A 17,455-nucleotide genomic window follows, 5' to 3' on the forward strand; every position below is an offset into this window, starting at 1 on the left:
CGTGTCATCATGAGTGACAGCATAACAACGACATTTTTAGCTAATGCAAGGAAAGCGTATTTACAGAGTGCATTTCAACTATTTTATATAATGCATCAAAATATTAAAAGGGAAATGTTGAATAAAATGCTATAAAATGAAACAGCCAGAGACCATTTTGAAAGAAATCAAAAACAGATCATAAAATACTAGAGGTGGAGCTGTAAGGTGGACATGGTGCAGTGTTTAGGGTTTAGTCAGAGGCAGAGAGCATACAAGTATTTAAAGGTAGTCAAATAATATCTTCTGGAAGTGTGTTCCAGTTCTGTGATGCGTAGTAAACAGTTAGCAGACTGAAAGTTTCATATCGGGATGTCCAGATTTATCGCCCGCCGATCGTTATCCGCCGTTGATTCTGTCACGATTAGGCTTTGCGTCTGTGTTCTGTGTTTGTCTACCCTCCTCACTCTACCTGTCAGTCACTCCCTCAGCCTATTCCCTTCACCTGCCTCTGATCACTAATCAAGCACTTCCCCCTCATCAGCACAACTCCTCTCACCTGTTCTTCCCCCTACATAAACTCCTGCCCCTCAGTCACTCCTTGCCAGATCCTTGTAATGTCTACCCGCCCGTTCGGCTTGTCCTGTTCCCGGTTTTCCAGTCTGCCTTCCCTGTCTCATTCCTGCTGGATTTCCCCCCATCGTCTCTTGTCTGTTCTGTGGATCCCCTGCCGATTCCTGTATGGTCTGCGATTGGATTGTTTTGTTCATTAAATATACCCTTTTCACACTACTCTGCCTGGTCTGCGCTTGAGTACTCCACCATGCCCCGTGACAGATTCAGTAAATAAAATGCAATCAGGATCAGCTTTAGGGAGCTTCTAATACATCATGTAAACTATACTGATGCCAATCATTTCAATCAATGCAACTGTTGAAATGAAAATACAAGAGTTCATTTTCTAATCATTTTGAGTTGTGTTTTTATGCAAATAACCACTATAGATGATAGTAACAAGGTAAAGGGATACAGGTTTACAACACTGACTTCAGGTGGTTAAAATCATTTTTTAAATATTTTTTAAATATATTTATATTTATCGGCTAAAAAACACTTGATCAGGGCATCTCCACTTATGTTAAGAGACACTGAGCGACACTTGATCCGAAGGTGTTGTTTCCGTTAAACAGCTGTTTATCACAGTCCCTACCAGCCACCAGACAACATGCTTCATCATGTAGTCCCACTATTTAATACAAATTAAATGATTTCTCAAGCTCTACGCGTTTCCTCCCCAGGTGATTGACATGTTGCCGGTGGTGGTGATCCACGGAGGGGCGGGTGATAGCCCGAAGGAGCGGTCCGGAAAGTCCACGTCGGAGGTGTGCTCGGCGGCCCGAGCCGGGTACGCCGTCCTCCGGGGAGGAGGCAGCAGCATGGACGCCGTGGTGGAGGCTGTGAGTCAGCTGGAAAACAACCCCTCCTTCAACGCAGGTAACGTAAAAACATTTGAAACGTACGCAGCGTAATGTCGCTTTTCTTCCTTTTGTCAAAGTCTGAACGTGTTGCACTTGTTCGATACATGTTTCGTCTTTTTTTGTATTTGTTTTCATGTTCATAGTGTGCTATTCTATCCTATTGCTTTGGTATATAATCATATTATTTCAATCAGGAGAGACTTGTTTTATAGTTTAACAATGATTTATTACACATGCCTCAAATATGAAAAGTGCAAAGTCTTTGGCGATTGGACTCCATCCTGAAGTACAATCACAGAGGGTAGGGGTACGGAGGTCCAATAGGCCTAATCCCTCCTGGAGTCCAGACTCTGGTGGTGGTGGTGAAGGGAGTTGCTGCAATCTGATGATGAATCAGGAGCATGACTGTGATGCTGACTGGAGGTGACTGGGGTGGAGGAGGGTCGCGTCTGCATAGCTGAAATGACAACTGGCAGCAGCAGACAGGAGAACACGTTTAAAGTTGACAGCAACGATATGATTGGCTTAAGGAAGCTGTGTGCAGAATCTGGTTGGTTACTTAAAAGTACACGCCCCCCAATCAGCTGATAGAGTAATTCCAAGGAGAGGAGAGACAGAGATTACGAGTGAGTGTCTTCCTAACTGAACTTGCGCTCAGCTTCATTTAATAATGAATTGCTGTCATACTTTTTTTTGAAAAGAAAAACACATAGCAATACATTTAAAAAAAAAAAAATGTTTACACGTTGAATCATGTACAAAACTCGTTACTGTTAGACCGGCAACTTGTTGATGTGCTGCTTCCCCTTTTACAGCATGTGGCAATTTGTTATTGGTGTTTTTTAGGCACTTTTACCTTGGTGGCTTGTTCATGGCCAAGAGTTTAACTCTGTTTTGTGTAGACTTTCAGCTTTCATTCAATGGATAAAACAAAAAAATCACATTAATAACTGTTTAGGAATTACAGCCATTTCTACACAGTCATCCCCATTTTCAGAGGCTCAAAGGTAATGAGACAAACTAACATAATTGTTGGAATGCTTTTAAGCATTCCAACAGGATCTAACAGTCCATCTAACTGTCTGTCTTCCTGTCTGCCTGTCTCACACTCAGTCCATCTAACTGTCTGTCTGCCTGTCTTTTTCTCACTCTCTCACACTCATTCACTCAGTCTATCTCTCTCTCTCTCTGTTTTCTGTGTCTCTCTCTCATACAGTCATTCAGGTCTTTTTAAGCTACAGAAACCGTTCGACTATCAAAATGTTCAGCTCTTTCAGGAGAGGGCTGATAGAACTTTTCACATTTGTAATCTTTAAATCTTTTGAATTATTAAGCTTTTTGCAATTTTTTTTTAATTGGATATCTATTTTCAGCAATGTTTTCGCAATTAATTTCAGCTTTCAGCATTCCAACGCATTTTCAGCAGGAAATGCATTTTCTAGTTCCTCTTTTTATATTTCTTCCGTCCCCATTCTTTGAAACGCATCTTCTTCTTCATATTTTAAGCTACAGAAACCGTTCAACTATCAAAATGTTCAGCTCTTTAAGGACATTTATGCTATGTCTCTTCATATTTCTAATCTTTAAACTTTTTGAATTATTAAGCTTTTTTCAACTTTTTTTGAATGGGATGTCTATGGAGAATTTTTTCAAATCCTCTTAAACTTCTTCAACTTTCAAATCCTTCAACTTCCTCATACTTTCAGCTACAGACACAATTTAAACTTTAAACTGTTAAGAAAATTCTGATCTATTGCCGCATAATTTAGCTTTTTGATATCTTGTATAGTTTTTTAACTGTCCCATTTTAACTTTTATGATTTTTTCAGTCCTTTTCTGCCTTTATAATGGGTGTGTATTGCGCAGCTTAGAGTGTGTGATGTCACCGCTAGAGTGAAGAGCAGCTTCAGATTCTTGTGAAAAAAATATTTGTCTTTTGCCTTTGCCTCCACAATTTTCACTCTTCATATATATTCTTTAGTTCATACAGTAGCTAATCCTGTCTTCTCGTTAAAAAGTGATTGTGGAATCCCACAGATTTACACATTTGGCAGAAAATGACTTAATTGAGAGGAAAACCAACTTTCTGCTCCATAGAGCTCAATGTTAAATCTTGCTGCAAAAACATCTTCCACAGAACTCAGTACCCCATTTCTACATTGCCAGTTTAGCCACATTTTTTACACTACAGACACAATTTTCACAGGATCTGTTGTTCAACTCATCCTTCCGCTCATGTATTGATATCGGAGTAAAAGGAGCTACGGTTATGGGGTTTTTGAGGATTTGTTTGAGAGGTGTTTCACAGTTTTATCTCCATTAAAATGCTGCAGGCACACAGGTGTTTCTAATTAGGGATGTTTATAAACACACAGACTCACAGACACGTGCACTCACACTCCTCTCTCTATCTGTCTGTGTGTTTCTGTCTGTGTGTTTCTCTCATGCAGTCATTCAGGTCTTGGAGACTTTTAGAGGACTCCCCCTAATACTGCTACTGCTAATAATACTTCTACTACAACTAAAACATTTTAACTACTACTACTACAAATATCACTACTGCTGACATTTCTTTAAGCCACAGAAACCGTTCAAATATCAAAATGTTCAGCTCTTTCAGCAGAGGGGTGCTATATCTCTTCATGTTTCTAATCTTTAAACGTTTTGAATTATTACATTTTTTGCAATCTTTTTTGAATGAGATATCAATGGAGATTGATGTTTTTTGAGATTGACTGGTTTTGGTATAAAGAGCATATGTTCGAGAGGTAGTTTTGTTGAAAATCGTTTCTTAATCAGTCTGCTTCTAACACCAGGTGCGTCCTCACCATGGCAACCAGTTACGCACGCAGGCACGCTCTCTCTCTACACACACACACGACTTGGAGATATTCAGTCAAAGGCATTTTTAGACCTCCTGTCTGTCTGTCTGTCTGCCTCTCTGTCTCACTCACTCAGTCAGTACATATAACTGTCTGTCTGCCTGTCTCACTCACTCACTCAGTACATATAACTGTCTGTCTGCCTGTGTCACTCACTCAGTCAGTACATATAACTGTCTGTCTGCCTGTCTCACTCACTCAGTCCATCTAACGGTCTGAGTCTGTCTGTCTGTCTGTCGGTCTGTCTCACTCACTCAGTACATAAAACTGTCTGTCTGCCTGTCTCACTCACTCACTCAGTACATATAACTGTCTGTCTGCCTGTCTCACTCACTCACTCAGTACATATAACTGTCTGTCTGCCTATCTCACTCACTCAGTCCATCTAACTGTCTGAGTCTGTCTCTTTCTCACTCTCACACTCATTCACTCAGTCTATCGCTCTCTCTCTCTGTGTCTCTCATATATTCATTTAGGTCTTAGAGATTTTGAGAGTACTTTTCCCTTTTTTAAGCTACAGAAACCGTTCGACTATCAAAATGTTCAGCTCTTTCAGGAGAGGGGTAATATGACTTTTAATATTTCTAATCTTTCAACTTTTTGAATTATTAAGCTTTTTGCAATTTTTTTTGAATGGGATGTCTATGGAGAATATTTTCAAATCCTCTTAAACTTCTTCAACTTTCAAATCCTTCAACTTCCTCATACTTTCAGCTACAGACACCATTTCAACTTTAAAATGTTGGAAAAACCCTGATCTATTGCCGCATAATTCAGCTTTTTGATATCTTTTCAACTTTTTGAACTGTCCCATTTTAACTTTTATGATTTTTTCAGTCCTTTTCTGCCTTTATAATGGGTGTGTATTGCGCAGCTTAGAGTGCGTGATGTCACCGCTACAGTGAAGAGCAGCTTTCGATTCTTGTGAAAAAAATATTTGTCTTTTGCCTTGGACTCCACAATGTTCACTCTTCATATATATTTTTGGGATCTTGAAGTAGCTAATCGTGTCGTTGTCGTACACAAGTGACTGTGGAATCCCACAGATTAAACATTTGGCAGAAAATCACTTAATTGAGAGGAAAAAACAACTTTCTGCTCCATAGAGACCAATGTTAAATCTTGCTGCAAAAACATTGTTGTGGAATATTTCTATGCAGATGCGGGATAAGTTGGTTAAATAAACAGAGTCTGATGAATACTCAAAGTAGTAAGAGTCAATTTATTAGCTTGCGCAAGCGGAGAACAGTTTCACAGATACGTATTGCAGAGTCTGTGGAAGTGACTTCAAAGAACAGTTTCACGTACAGAGTATTTATACACTTAGAGACCATGTCCAGCGCGTTTCGCTGCATCTAGGTACCTTCCATCTCAAAGGTGTTATTTCTTGTTTTACCGAGGTGTTGTTTCTACAAGGCGCTGGTTCCGTTTTTACCTTCTGCAAACTGTTATGTTTCTGATGAGTCATGTTTCTTACAAAGGACAGGTCATGGTGAGTTCATGTTTAAGCACACGAACATGAGTTCATGTTAAGCACACGAACATGAGTTCATGTTAAGCACACGAACATGAGTTCATGTTAAGCACACAAACATTCCTTTACTCTGTTATACGGGCCTAGCTGATTACATTGTACATTTAAACGTTATACGCACATAAGCATATCTTTTACCATTACAACATCTTCCACAGAACTCGGTACTCCATTTCTACATCGCCAGTTTACCCACATTTTTTACACTACAGACACAATTTTCACAGGATCTGTTGTTCAACTCATCCTTTCCGCTCATGTATTGATATCAGAGCAATAGGAGCTACGGTTATGGGGTTTTTGAGGATTTGTTTGAGAGGTGTTTCACAGTTTTATCTCCATTAAAATGCTGCAGGCACACAGGTGTTTCTAATTAGGGATATTTATAAACACAGACTAACAGACACATGTGCACTCACACTCCTCTCTCTATCTCTCTCTGTGTGTGTTTCTCTCATACAGTCATTCAGGTATTGGAGACTTTTAGAGGACTCCCCGTAATACTGCTAACAATACTTCTACAACTAAAACGTTTTACTACTACTACTACAAATATCACTACTGCTGACATTTCTTAAGCCACAGAAACCGTTCAAAGATCAAAATGTTCAGCTCTTTCAGCAGAGGGGTACTATATCTCTTCATGTTTCTAATCCTTAAACGTTTTGAATTATTCAGCTTTTTGCAATCTTTTTTGAATGGGATATCAATGGAGAACATTTTCAAATCCTCTTAAACTTCTTCAACTTTCAAAGCCTTCTTCTTTCTCATACTTTCAGCTACAGACACCATAGTTCAACATTTCAACTAGAAGGGTTTTCAGCAGTTTAAATGCTTTTGGGCTTCAACATTTTTCAGACAGGTAGTCTCCCATTTCTGTATTTTCAGCAATTTGTAATCTTTAAACTTTTTGAATTATTAAGCTTTTTGCAATTTCTTTTTTGAATTGGATATCTATTTTCAGCAATGTTTTTGCAATTCATTTCAGCTTTCAGCATTCCAACGCATTTTCAGCAGGAAATGCATTTTCTAGTTGTCCATCCATCCATTTTCCTCCGCTTATCCGGGGTCGGGTCGCGGTGGCAGCAGGCCAAGCAGGCTGACCCAGACTTCCCTCTCACCTGCAACATTTTCCAGCTCATACTGGGGGATCCCGAGGCGTTCCCAGGCCAGCTGGGAGATATAATCCCTCCAGCGTGTTCTGGGTCTTCCCCGGGGTCTCTTCCCAGTTGGACGTGCCCGGAAAACCTCCAGTGGGAGGCGTCCAGGAGGCATCCTAATCAGATGCCCGAACCACCTCAGCTGACTCCTTTCAATGCGAAGGAGTAGCGGCTCGACTCCAAGTTCCCTCCTGATGTCCGAGCTCCTTACCCTATCTCTAAGGCTGAGCCCGGCCACCCTACGGAGGAAACTCATTTCGGCCACTTGTACCCGCGACCTTGTCCTTTCGGTCACGACCCAGAGTTCGTGACCATAGGTGAGGGTAGGAACGTAGACCGACCAGTAAATTGAGAGCTTTGCCTTCCGGCTCAGCTCTCTCTTCACCAAGACGGTCCGGTGCAGCGCCTGCTTTACTGCTGCAGCCGCACCGATCCGCCTGTCGATCTCCCGCTCCATCTTACCCTCACTCGTGAACAAGACCCCGAGATACTTAAACTCCTTCACTTGAGGTAGGCACTCCGTCCCCACCTGGAGGGAGCAATCCACCGGTTTCCGGCAGAGCACCATGGCCTCGGATTTGGAGGTGCTAACTCTCATCCCCGCCGCTTCACACTCGGCTGCAAACCGCCCCAATGAATGATGGAGGTCACGATCCGAGGAGGCCAAGAGGACCACATCGTCTGCAAATAGCAGAGAGGTGATCCCGAGACCCCCGAACCTGACGTTCTCCACCCCCCGGCTGCGCCTAGAAATCCTGTCCATGAAAGTCACGAACAGGACCGGTGACAAAGGGCAGCCCTGGCGGAGGCCAACACCCACCGGGAACGTGTCTGACTTATTGCCGAGAATGCGGACACAGCTCCTACTGCAGTCGTACAGAGACCGGATCGCCCGTTGTAACGGGTCCGGCACCCCATACTCCCGCAGCACCCCCCACAAGAACCCCCGAGGGACCCGGTCGAAAGCCTTCTCCAAGTCCACAAAACACATGTAGACTGGTTGGGCAAACTCCCAGAATCCCTCCAGTAGTCTTGCGAGGGTGAAGAGCTGGTCTACTGTTCCATGGCCAGGACGGAATCCGCACTGCTCCTCTTGAATCCGAGGTTCGACAAACGGTCGGAGCCTCCTTTCCAGCACCCTGGCATAAGCTTTCCCCGGGAGGCTGAGTAGTGTGATACCCTGATAATTCGAGCACACTCTCCGGTCCCCCTTTTTGAAAATCGGAACCACCACCCCGGTCTGCCAGTCCATGGGCACTGATCCCGACCCCCATGCAACACTGAAGAGGCGTGTCAGCCAAGACAGCCCAACAGTGTCCAGCGCCTTCAGCATCTCAGGGCGGATCTCATCCACCCCCGGCGCCTTGCCACCAAGGAGCTTTTTGACTACCTTAGCGACCTCTGCCAGGGATATGGGTGAGCCCCCCAGGTCTTCAGGCGCTGCCTCCTCTGCAGAGGACATGTTGGTCGGGTTTAGGAGTTCCTCAAAGTGTTCTTTCCACCGCCCAACGATGTCCCCCGTCCGGGTCAACAGTTCCCCCCCCTGCTGAGAACAGCCTGGGGTAGGCCCTGCTTTCCCTTCCTGAGCCGTCGGATGGTTTGCCAAAACCTCCTTGAGGCCAACCGAAAGTCCTTCTCCATGGCCTCCCCGAACTCCTCCCATGCCCGAGTTTTAGCACCCGCGACCACCTTAGCTGCAGTCCTTCTGGCCTGCCGGTACCTCTCAGCTGCTTCAGGAGATCCCTGGGCCAAACAGGCCCTGAAGGCCTCCTTCTTCAGCTTGACAGCTTCCCTCACCTCCGGTGTCCACCACCGGGTTCTCGGGTTGCCGCCACGACAGGCACCGATGACCTTCCGGCCACAGCTCCTAGCGGCCGCGTCCACAATAGAGGCTTTGAACATGGTCCATTCGGATTCCATGTTCCCAACCTCCCTCGGGATGTGTGAGAAGTTCTTCCGGAGGTGGGAGTTAAAGACCTCCCGGACAGGGTCCTCCGCCAGACGTTCCCAGTTCACCCTCACTATACGTTTGGGCTTGCCGGGTCTTTCCAACCGGTTCCCTTGCCATCTGATCCAACTCACCACCAGATGGTGATCAGTTGACAGCTCTGCTCCTCTCTTCACCCGAGTGTCCAAGACATACGGCCGCAGATCAGATGATACGATTACAAAGTCGATCATTGATCTCCGGCCTAAGGTGTTCTGGTACCAGGTACACTTATGAGCCACCTTATGTTCGAACATGGTGTTCGTTATGGCCAAACCGTGGCTAGCACAGAAGTCCAATAACGAGACACCACTCGGGTTCAGATCGGGCAAGCCGTTCCTCCCAATCACCCCCCGCCAGGTTTCTCCGTCATTGCCCACGTGAGCGTTGAAGTCCCCCAGGAGAACTATGGAGTCGGCAGGCGGTGCCCTTTCCAGGACCCCTCCCACCGACTCCAAGAAGGCCGGATACTCTGAACTGCTGTTTGGTGCATAAGCACAAACCACAGTCAGAGCCTTGCTCCCCGCAACCCGTAGGCGCATGGAGGCGACCCTCTCGTTCTTCGGGGAGAACTCCAACACAGCGGCGCTCAGCCGGGGACTCGCGAGTATCCCCACTCCCGCCCGGCGCCTCTCACCTTGGGCAACTCCGGAAAAGGACAAAGTCCAACCCTTCTCCAGGAGCTTGGTTCCAGAGCCAGTACTGTGTGTGGAGGTGAGTCCAACTATATCTAGATGGTATCGCTCCACCTCCTGCACCAGCTCCGGCTCTTTCCCCGCTAGCGAGGTGACGTTTCACGTCCCTAGAGCTAGTCTATGCTGCCGGCGATCGGCTCGCCCAGGCCTCCGGCCTGACCTTTTCTAGTTGTGAATATAATCATTATCTGTAATACTTGGCGGAAAATCCTTTGCAGTCAATGATTGCCTGAAGTCTGGCACCATAAACATCACCAAACGCTGAGTTCCCTCCCTTGAGATGCTTTAACAGACCTTCTACTGCAGCCTCCTTCAGCTGCTGCCTGTTTGTGGGTCTTTCTGCCTTCAGGTTTATCTTAAGGAAGTGAAAAGCTGCTCGCTTGGGTTGAGATCAGGTGACTGACTTGGCCAATTGAAGAATATTCAATTTGTTTTGCCATAAGAAGCTCTTGGGTTGTTTTCACATTATCTTTAGGTCATAATCCATCTGCACTGTGAGGCGCCGTCCAATCAGTTTTGTAGCATTAGTCTGAATCTGAGCAGATAGTTTAGCCCGAAACACCTCAGAACTCATCCTGCTGCTTCTATCAGCTGTGACATCATCAATGAACACCAGTGACCCAGTTCAATTGGCATCATGAGCCGTTTCTTTCCTTCTCCACACTTTTCTCTTCCCATCATTCTGGTACAAGTTCATCTTGGTTTCATCCAAAGAACCTTGTTCCCAAACTGGTCAGGCTGTTTCACATGTGTTCTGTTAAAGTCTAGTCGGCCTTCCTGTTCTTCAGTGTCACCAGAGGTTTGCACCTTGTTGTGAACCCTCTGTATTTACATTCATGAAGATTGTAGGCTTTAACAATGACACGCCTACCTCCTCCAGAGTGTTCTTGACTTCAGTAGATGTTATGAAGGGTTTTTCTTCACCAAGGTAAGAATTCTGCAACCAACCACTTTAGATGTCTTGCGTGGCCTTCAGGGCTCGTTGCTGTTGGTTAGCTTGCCTGTGAATTCCTTCTTTTTAAAAATGTACCAAACTGTTGATTTGGTCAATCCTAATGTTTCTGCTATCTGACTGAGAGGTTAAAAACCTAATAATGGCCTCCTTCATCGACACCTTTTTGGTTTCATGCTGAGAGTTCCAAGGACCAACTACCAACTGCTAATATAACATTTTGAATCCTATTGTCAGCATCATTTGTCATGAAATAGAGACAGAACAGGCTACACCTGGCCATGAAACCGTTTGTCAGACAATTGTCCAATTACTTTTGAGCCTCTGAAAATATCAGGGGCTGTAAAAAAATGGCCATAATTCCACAACGGTTCATGTAATATTGTAGTTTTATCCATAAAGCTGAAAGTCTAAACTTCAACCACATATTGACTGCTTAGTTTGAAATCCATTGGAGTCGTGTAGACAGGCTAAAATTGTGTCACAGTCCAAATACTAATGGCCCTGACTGTAGATAAATATCGTATATATAGACATACTAAAAAAATAATAGTAGTTAATTACAAAGCTTGAGCAAAATCTTTCCCCTCCAGAAATTTCCCTTCAACTATATCGTCTCTCCATAGCCAGACAATGCAACAATTATACTAGACCCAACTGTATTACATGCTCTTGAACGCTTTTACATCTTCGGTACTTCACGAGCTGTCCTGCAGCTCTAGCTGTAGGCCAAATGTCACCTCTGTGCACAAGAGATTCATTGTCACTTCCAGGGTGTGGGTCGGTGCTGAACGCCAAAGGGGAGGTGGAGATGGATGCCATTGTGATGGATGGGAAAGCGCTGGGCAGTGGTGCCGTGTCTGCTGTTCGCAACATAGCCAACCCCATCCAGCTAGCAAGGCTGGTTATGGACAAGGTGCGTACATTTCAATCTGGGATGAACATGCAATTTATCAGTGTAAAAAGTATCAGTTTAAAAAGTGTACCTTGAAACACACCACAGTACAAATAGGCTCTGTAATAGTTTCTAGATGTGTTTCATTGGAGGGAATTTTTGATACTCTATTTCAGACGAGTCATGCGTGTCTGACGTCAGAGGGGGCCAATCGGTTCGCCCGGTCCATGGGTGTCCCCGAGGTGCCCCCCGAGTCCCTCATCACAGAGTACTCCCGCATGCACTGGACAAAGAACCTGGCACCCGACGCCGACCCCGTGGAGTGCCAAATGTGAGACGAAGCACTGTGTGAACTCTTTTTTGACTGATTCCAGCACTGACTCGGCATAAAACACGTCCAAACATGTCCAGACGTTGATAGAAACTCAAAACCAGCCCTGCTGCACAATCCCCTTCTCTGCTGTTGATCCGTAATGCAAGTCATTCAAAAAAACACGGAACAGCAATCAATTCTTTAACTGTCTCTTCAGACCAGATGACCAAAGACCGAGCAGATTGTGAGGAAACTAGGATAGGATACACCTGGGTCTCCTCAGAGGCACATTTAAGGGACTGCAACATCCTCAGTGATGTCAGGTTTTCCCAATCGAGGCGGGGGTGGGGGCTGAACTAATAGCCCCCACAGATTCCCCTGGATGTAACTAAATACACTCCTCATACCTCACAACCCTCTTGAGTGAATATTTATTGGAAAGTGAGGAATATTTGGAGCACACAAGCTCCCGAATCAACAATGGCAATTTTGATTTTGCAGCCGTCGTAGTTTGAGGAGGCTCTTTTGGATGTTTGCACAGGTTTATTTTTCAGTGTGGCTTTGTGGCACAAAGGCAGTAAAACTGCCTGTGCCAAACTGTAATCCTGCGGGCTTAATAATAATCTTGATCCAAAAGTTTGGCACGCTTCTCCTCAAACAGCGTTGCCAACAGCGGCGCGAAAAGTATATCCAACCGTGCGGCCCGATCGGGAATGGTGTGCTATGACTTTTATAAGAGATTCGCCCAGCGGTTTTCCCGAAAATCCCGAAAAACGGAGCAAAATTGCCCCATAGACTGAATGGGGTTTCGGCGTGAAGAGAGCAAAAAAAACACAGAACTTTGGACCCATATTGACAAGCCATACTTTAACGTAGAAAAATGATTTAAAGTTTAAAACGTAGACAAAACGCTGGACGTTATTGAGCCAAATGGACATTTTGATAGCTAGCACAGTTTTCATGAAGTCGCAGATTAAGTTTCAGGAACATTTTGGGTCCATTTCAGATTTTAGAATGGGTGTGTATTGCGCAGCTCGTTAAGGGCTAGAGTGAGGGCATAATTGTCAGAGTGGAGCAGAGCAGGAAAATATTCTGTGATTTCTACAAACAAATTGCTCAGTGTCCCACAATTTTCACTCTTCATGCATTATTTTTTGCAAAAAGTTAGCTAATCGTGTGCTGGTCTAGAGAAATGACTGTGGAATCCAGCACATTTACACATTTTGCACTACAGACCTTAATTGACAGGAAAACCAGCTTTCTGCTCCATTAGACTCCATGTTAAATCTGACCACTCATTTCTCAAAGAAAGCAGACGGTACCACTTTTGTATATTGCTCTGGAGCTCACATTTTTAACACCACAAACATAAAGAACACATCAGCGCGTTCGCCAGAGTCTTATTTTTCTCACGGTATCCATATTTTGGCACTCAGACTCCTGCTTTTTGTTAAAAGGAGGCAGGAGTTTTGTTCAAAATCACTGTTTACTGTAAAGTTTCTTAATCAGTCTGCCTCTAACACCAGGTGCGTCCTCACCATGTCAACCAGTTACACACGCACGCAGGCTCTCTCTGTCTGTCTCTCTACACACACTGTCTGTCTGTCTGTCTCTCTCTATGTCTGTCTTCCTCTCTCTCTGTCTGTCTGTCTCACTCACTCACTCTGTCTCTCTCTATCTTTCTGTCTCCCCCCATTTCAAAATAAAAGCCCCACAGAGTGAATCCTAACTGGAATACTTGTGATGAAGCCTGCCATTTAATAACCTTTGTGTTTGTGTCAAACATTATGAATATGTCTCCTCTCCCCCTCTCTCACCCACCCAGTCCCACCCTTTCAAAATAAAAGCCCCATAGATTAACTGTATCTTAACATGAAGCTCAGAATGAGGTTCGTACAGAACGCTCCCATCATTTCCAAAGGCTTCTCAAATAAAGATGTATATGTCCAGTACAGAAATGACGGGAGCCATTTGTGGACTGTCAATCCAAGAGTATGAATCTAAAATGCAGAAAAGAGAGTAGCACCATCTCAATTGAACCTGAACGACACGACCGGTAACATCGGCGTGTGTGTATATTGCGACATCTTCGGGCAGTAGAAGCCACCCTGTCAAAATTTCTTGCGAAATTTTCTAGTTTGTATTTGTTGTGTTGCTTTGACTCTGGGTCGTCATTGGAATTCAATGTTATTGCTGCGACTCCCTGCCAAGCTCTACAAATTTCAGAGCGTTTTCTTAAGCCTACAAGTGGAGAGGAAGGAAAAAAAAGAAGAAAGGCCGAGCAAAACAAGAAAACAATAGTTTTTAGCTAGTTCTAACTTGGTTGATTCAACTCAATTTATTTTGTATAGCCCAAAATCACAAATTTGCCTCAGAGGGCTTCACAATCAGTACACATCCTCTGTCCCAGGACCCTCACATCGGTACAGGAAGAACTCTCCCTAAAGTAACCTTTAACGGGGAGAAAAGAGGAAGAAGTCAGTCCGAGTTAATTCTTCTGTTCCTGTGTGTGTTGCTGTGTAGGGGGAAGATGGGCACAGTCGGAGCCGTGGCAGTCGACAGCGAGGGCAACATAGCCTGTGCGACCTCCACCGGTGGGGTGCTGAACCAGATGGAGGGACGGGTGGGCGACACGGCCTGCATCGGTCAGTCCTCACATACATGAGAGAGAGAGAGAGAGCCGGCTCTGTTAACAGCCGACCGCGAGCTCTGTGTCTGCTGACAACAACGCTGCACAACAATGCGGACACCCGTTGCACGGGGCAACCTTTCATTCTTTTGTGGAATAATAATGAAACGCACGTTCCTTTTGAATGAAAAGGGGGGCTTCCAATTGACGACCAGTGTGATCAGACCAATTTATACAAATGATGTCGGAGACACCGCGCCGACTGGCTCACACTCATAACCTTACTGGTGCCAGAACCCAGAGTGACCTTTGAGAAGACGAGTACACGTGGGGTTGTGTAATACTGAGGTTTGGTAAACAGCTACAGGCTCGTCTAATCTGCCACTATCAGTGAAAGAGTGATCGGACTGTGTTGAGTCAGACGTACAAGGAGCCGTCATTTTGTGTTCCGCTTCGTCTCGAAAAGATTTTTCACTTTTGTTTTGGAAGGGCGTAAGACAAAGACACAACTCTTTTTAACATGTATCTATTTTTGGCTATGTAAAAACTTTGTTTTTAGCCACCAACGTCAAATACTTTCATGCATCTATATCAAACTATGTCTCGCAGTGCGTTTCGTTTTCTACGGTCAGTTCTTTTCCTCTTGTTGCTGATCCTTCAGTATCAGCCGTAGCCACAAACTGCAATGCGAAAACTAAAATCCTCTAACGAAAAATCTCCTCCAACTTCCTTGAACTGCCAAACTTTGCCCGTGAAATTAGCCTAAACGAAGGCTCCTCCGTCCTACATGCTGTCAATCATTTCCTCTGATTTGGCGGGAGTCGGACACGGGGACAGGCATTAAGTAACTATTTAGAAATAGCCAATCCTCAAACTTACGTTTCCATCAAACAGAGGCGCCGGTATTAAACTGTGACTGTTTAACAATAAGTTAAAGCTCCTTGTAGTTGCTTTAGCAACATGAGGGCTATCGATGAAAGGCACAAAGATCAAAACCAAAACGTTTGAATCACAAGGAAGTCAGTGGGTCAGCTGTTAGTCAGTCTGTTGCTCAGCTTCTCATGTCTGAACATCGTCTTCTGTCCGTGGCGTGAACCTCAGTGTGCTGTAAGCTGTGAAGTAGACGTCTACTGCTGCTCCTCTTCTATAAAAATGGCAGCATTGCAAACAAACTTCAGTATGGGAAATTAGAATATTGAGGCCAGATTGAATTATAGCTGTAGAATACGTGTTAAAGCTAACAAACGTGTGTTAATGCCGCCACAATGTAGTTTAGAAGAACAGCAGCTGAAGCATTACTCTCCCATCTAGTGACACAGATGTGCAATTGCATCCTTTTCATAACTTTGGAAAGAAGGGTTTAGGCATTAAACTGTTGAACTGTTCCCTCGTTTACTTTATTTCTTACACCTTCACATTTGCAAATTACTTTAAGAGGGAAAAAAAAAGTTGTAAATAAACGTTATTATTTTGTCCGATTCACCCAATTGATCTCAATACGTTTCCATTTCCAGCTGACTGTTTTTTTTTTCCACACCCACCTTAAAGTCACACGATGCAATGAAACTCAAAGTAACATTTTATTTTATTATTTTATTTTTGAAATGTCACCGGCTGCAGGGAGTGGAGGTTATGCTGACAACCAGGTGGGAGCAGTGTCAACTACAGGCCACGGAGAAGCCATCATGAAGGTTACTCTAGCCAGACTCATCCTGTTCCACATGGAGCAAGGTAACACACACACACACACACACACACACACACACACACACACACACACACACACACACACACACACACACACACACACACACACACACACACACACACACACACACACACACACACACACACACACACACACACACACACACAGTTTCTGCAGTGGGATATGGTGTCACGGAGAAGGTGATTTGTTCTTCACGTTACACTGACTTCTGGATGAACACTATCCTAAAACAACAACCTCATTATTCCTTCTCTCCTCTGTTCTCAGGTCAGTCGGTGGAGGCCGCCAGTGATTTAGGCCTGGCCTACATGAAGTCCAGAGTTGGTGGGCTGGGCGGGGTGGTGACTGTGGACCCTCGGGGCCACTGGGCCGCTCGCTTCTCCAGCCTGCACATGGTCTGGGCTGCAGCCCAGAAAGACACCGTGCACTACGGCCTGTACTCCGGGGAACACTTCACGCAGAGCATCGATGACCCACTCTGACAGGAGATGCAACACTTCTATTTGTAGGATTCAATGAATCAAGAATATTAATACCAATGGTTCTGATGAACAATCGTCTTAGTATTGATTTTACCAATATGTCGTTATCTTAATAATCATGTGAGAGACATTAGTCAAGAAACATACAGACAGACTCAACTGATGAGGCGCAATCATGAAATGATCTCCAGCACACAGGCAGCCGAAGATTTCTCTTAACACGGTCGTGAAGACCCATCGTCAAACAACCTGCACGATATCAGACACAATGGTGACTTTTATCAACATTTAAACTTGCAAAATGTCTGTCGATCAGAAGTTGCTTTTACAGCAACTCTCTGTAGACCAAAAGTTGCTTTTACAGCAACTCTCTGTAGACCAAAAGTTGCTTTTACAGCAACTCTCTGTAGACCAAAAGTTGCTTTTACAGCAACTTTCTTTAAAGTTTAAATCACAAACGAAGTTAGACATATAGGCAACAGCTTTGGAGAACAAATGTCAGCCCAACTGAGGAGAAATCATATTTTCCCTACATTTTAAAATCATTTTTAAAACTTTAAACTGTCATACCTGGACAACTAGACAAGTATTGAAATCGCCGTATTCTATATATAATATAATATATAATAATATAACAGCAACAACATTGCCAAAAATCCTAGTCCTATTTTTTGATTTTTAAACTTCATCAAAATGGAATTTTCTACTATTATAAATAGATGAATGAATAGAAAATGTAT

The 17,455-nt window shown here is 44.2% G+C and overlaps 1 protein-coding gene across 1 annotated transcript; it reads left to right on the forward strand.

Moving 5' to 3' along the window:
• The first annotated feature begins 851 nt into the window (after positions 1–851).
• LOC306703505 (isoaspartyl peptidase/L-asparaginase-like) lies at positions 852–17,212 on the forward strand. The gene is made up of 6 exons (XM_079169490.1): positions 852–1,473; positions 11,441–11,583; positions 11,739–11,893; positions 14,399–14,520; positions 16,125–16,235; positions 16,501–17,212. The coding sequence occupies exons 1-6, from the start codon at positions 1,287–1,289 to the stop codon at positions 16,713–16,715; spliced, it is 933 nt and encodes a 310-aa protein (XP_079025616.1). The 5' UTR covers positions 852–1,286; the 3' UTR covers positions 16,716–17,212.
• The last annotated feature ends 243 nt before the right edge of the window (positions 17,213–17,455 follow it).

The sequence above is a fragment of the Pholis gunnellus genome (assembly GCF_910591455.1).
Source record: "Pholis gunnellus genome assembly, chromosome: 11".
Lineage (NCBI taxonomy): Eukaryota > Metazoa > Chordata > Actinopteri > Perciformes > Pholidae > Pholis > Pholis gunnellus.

Coding starts and splice junctions, on each gene's coding strand:
- LOC306703505 (XM_079169490.1), top strand. CDS start 1,287: ATGTTGCCGGTGGTGGTGATCCACGGAGGGGCGGGTGATAGCCCGAAG. Junction 1,474..11,440: donor CAACCCCTCCTTCAACGCAG/GTAACGTAAAAA, acceptor TGTCACTTCCAG/GGTGTGGGTCGGTGCTGAAC. Junction 11,584..11,738: donor CAAGGCTGGTTATGGACAAG/GTGCGTACATTT, acceptor ACTCTATTTCAG/ACGAGTCATGCGTGTCTGAC.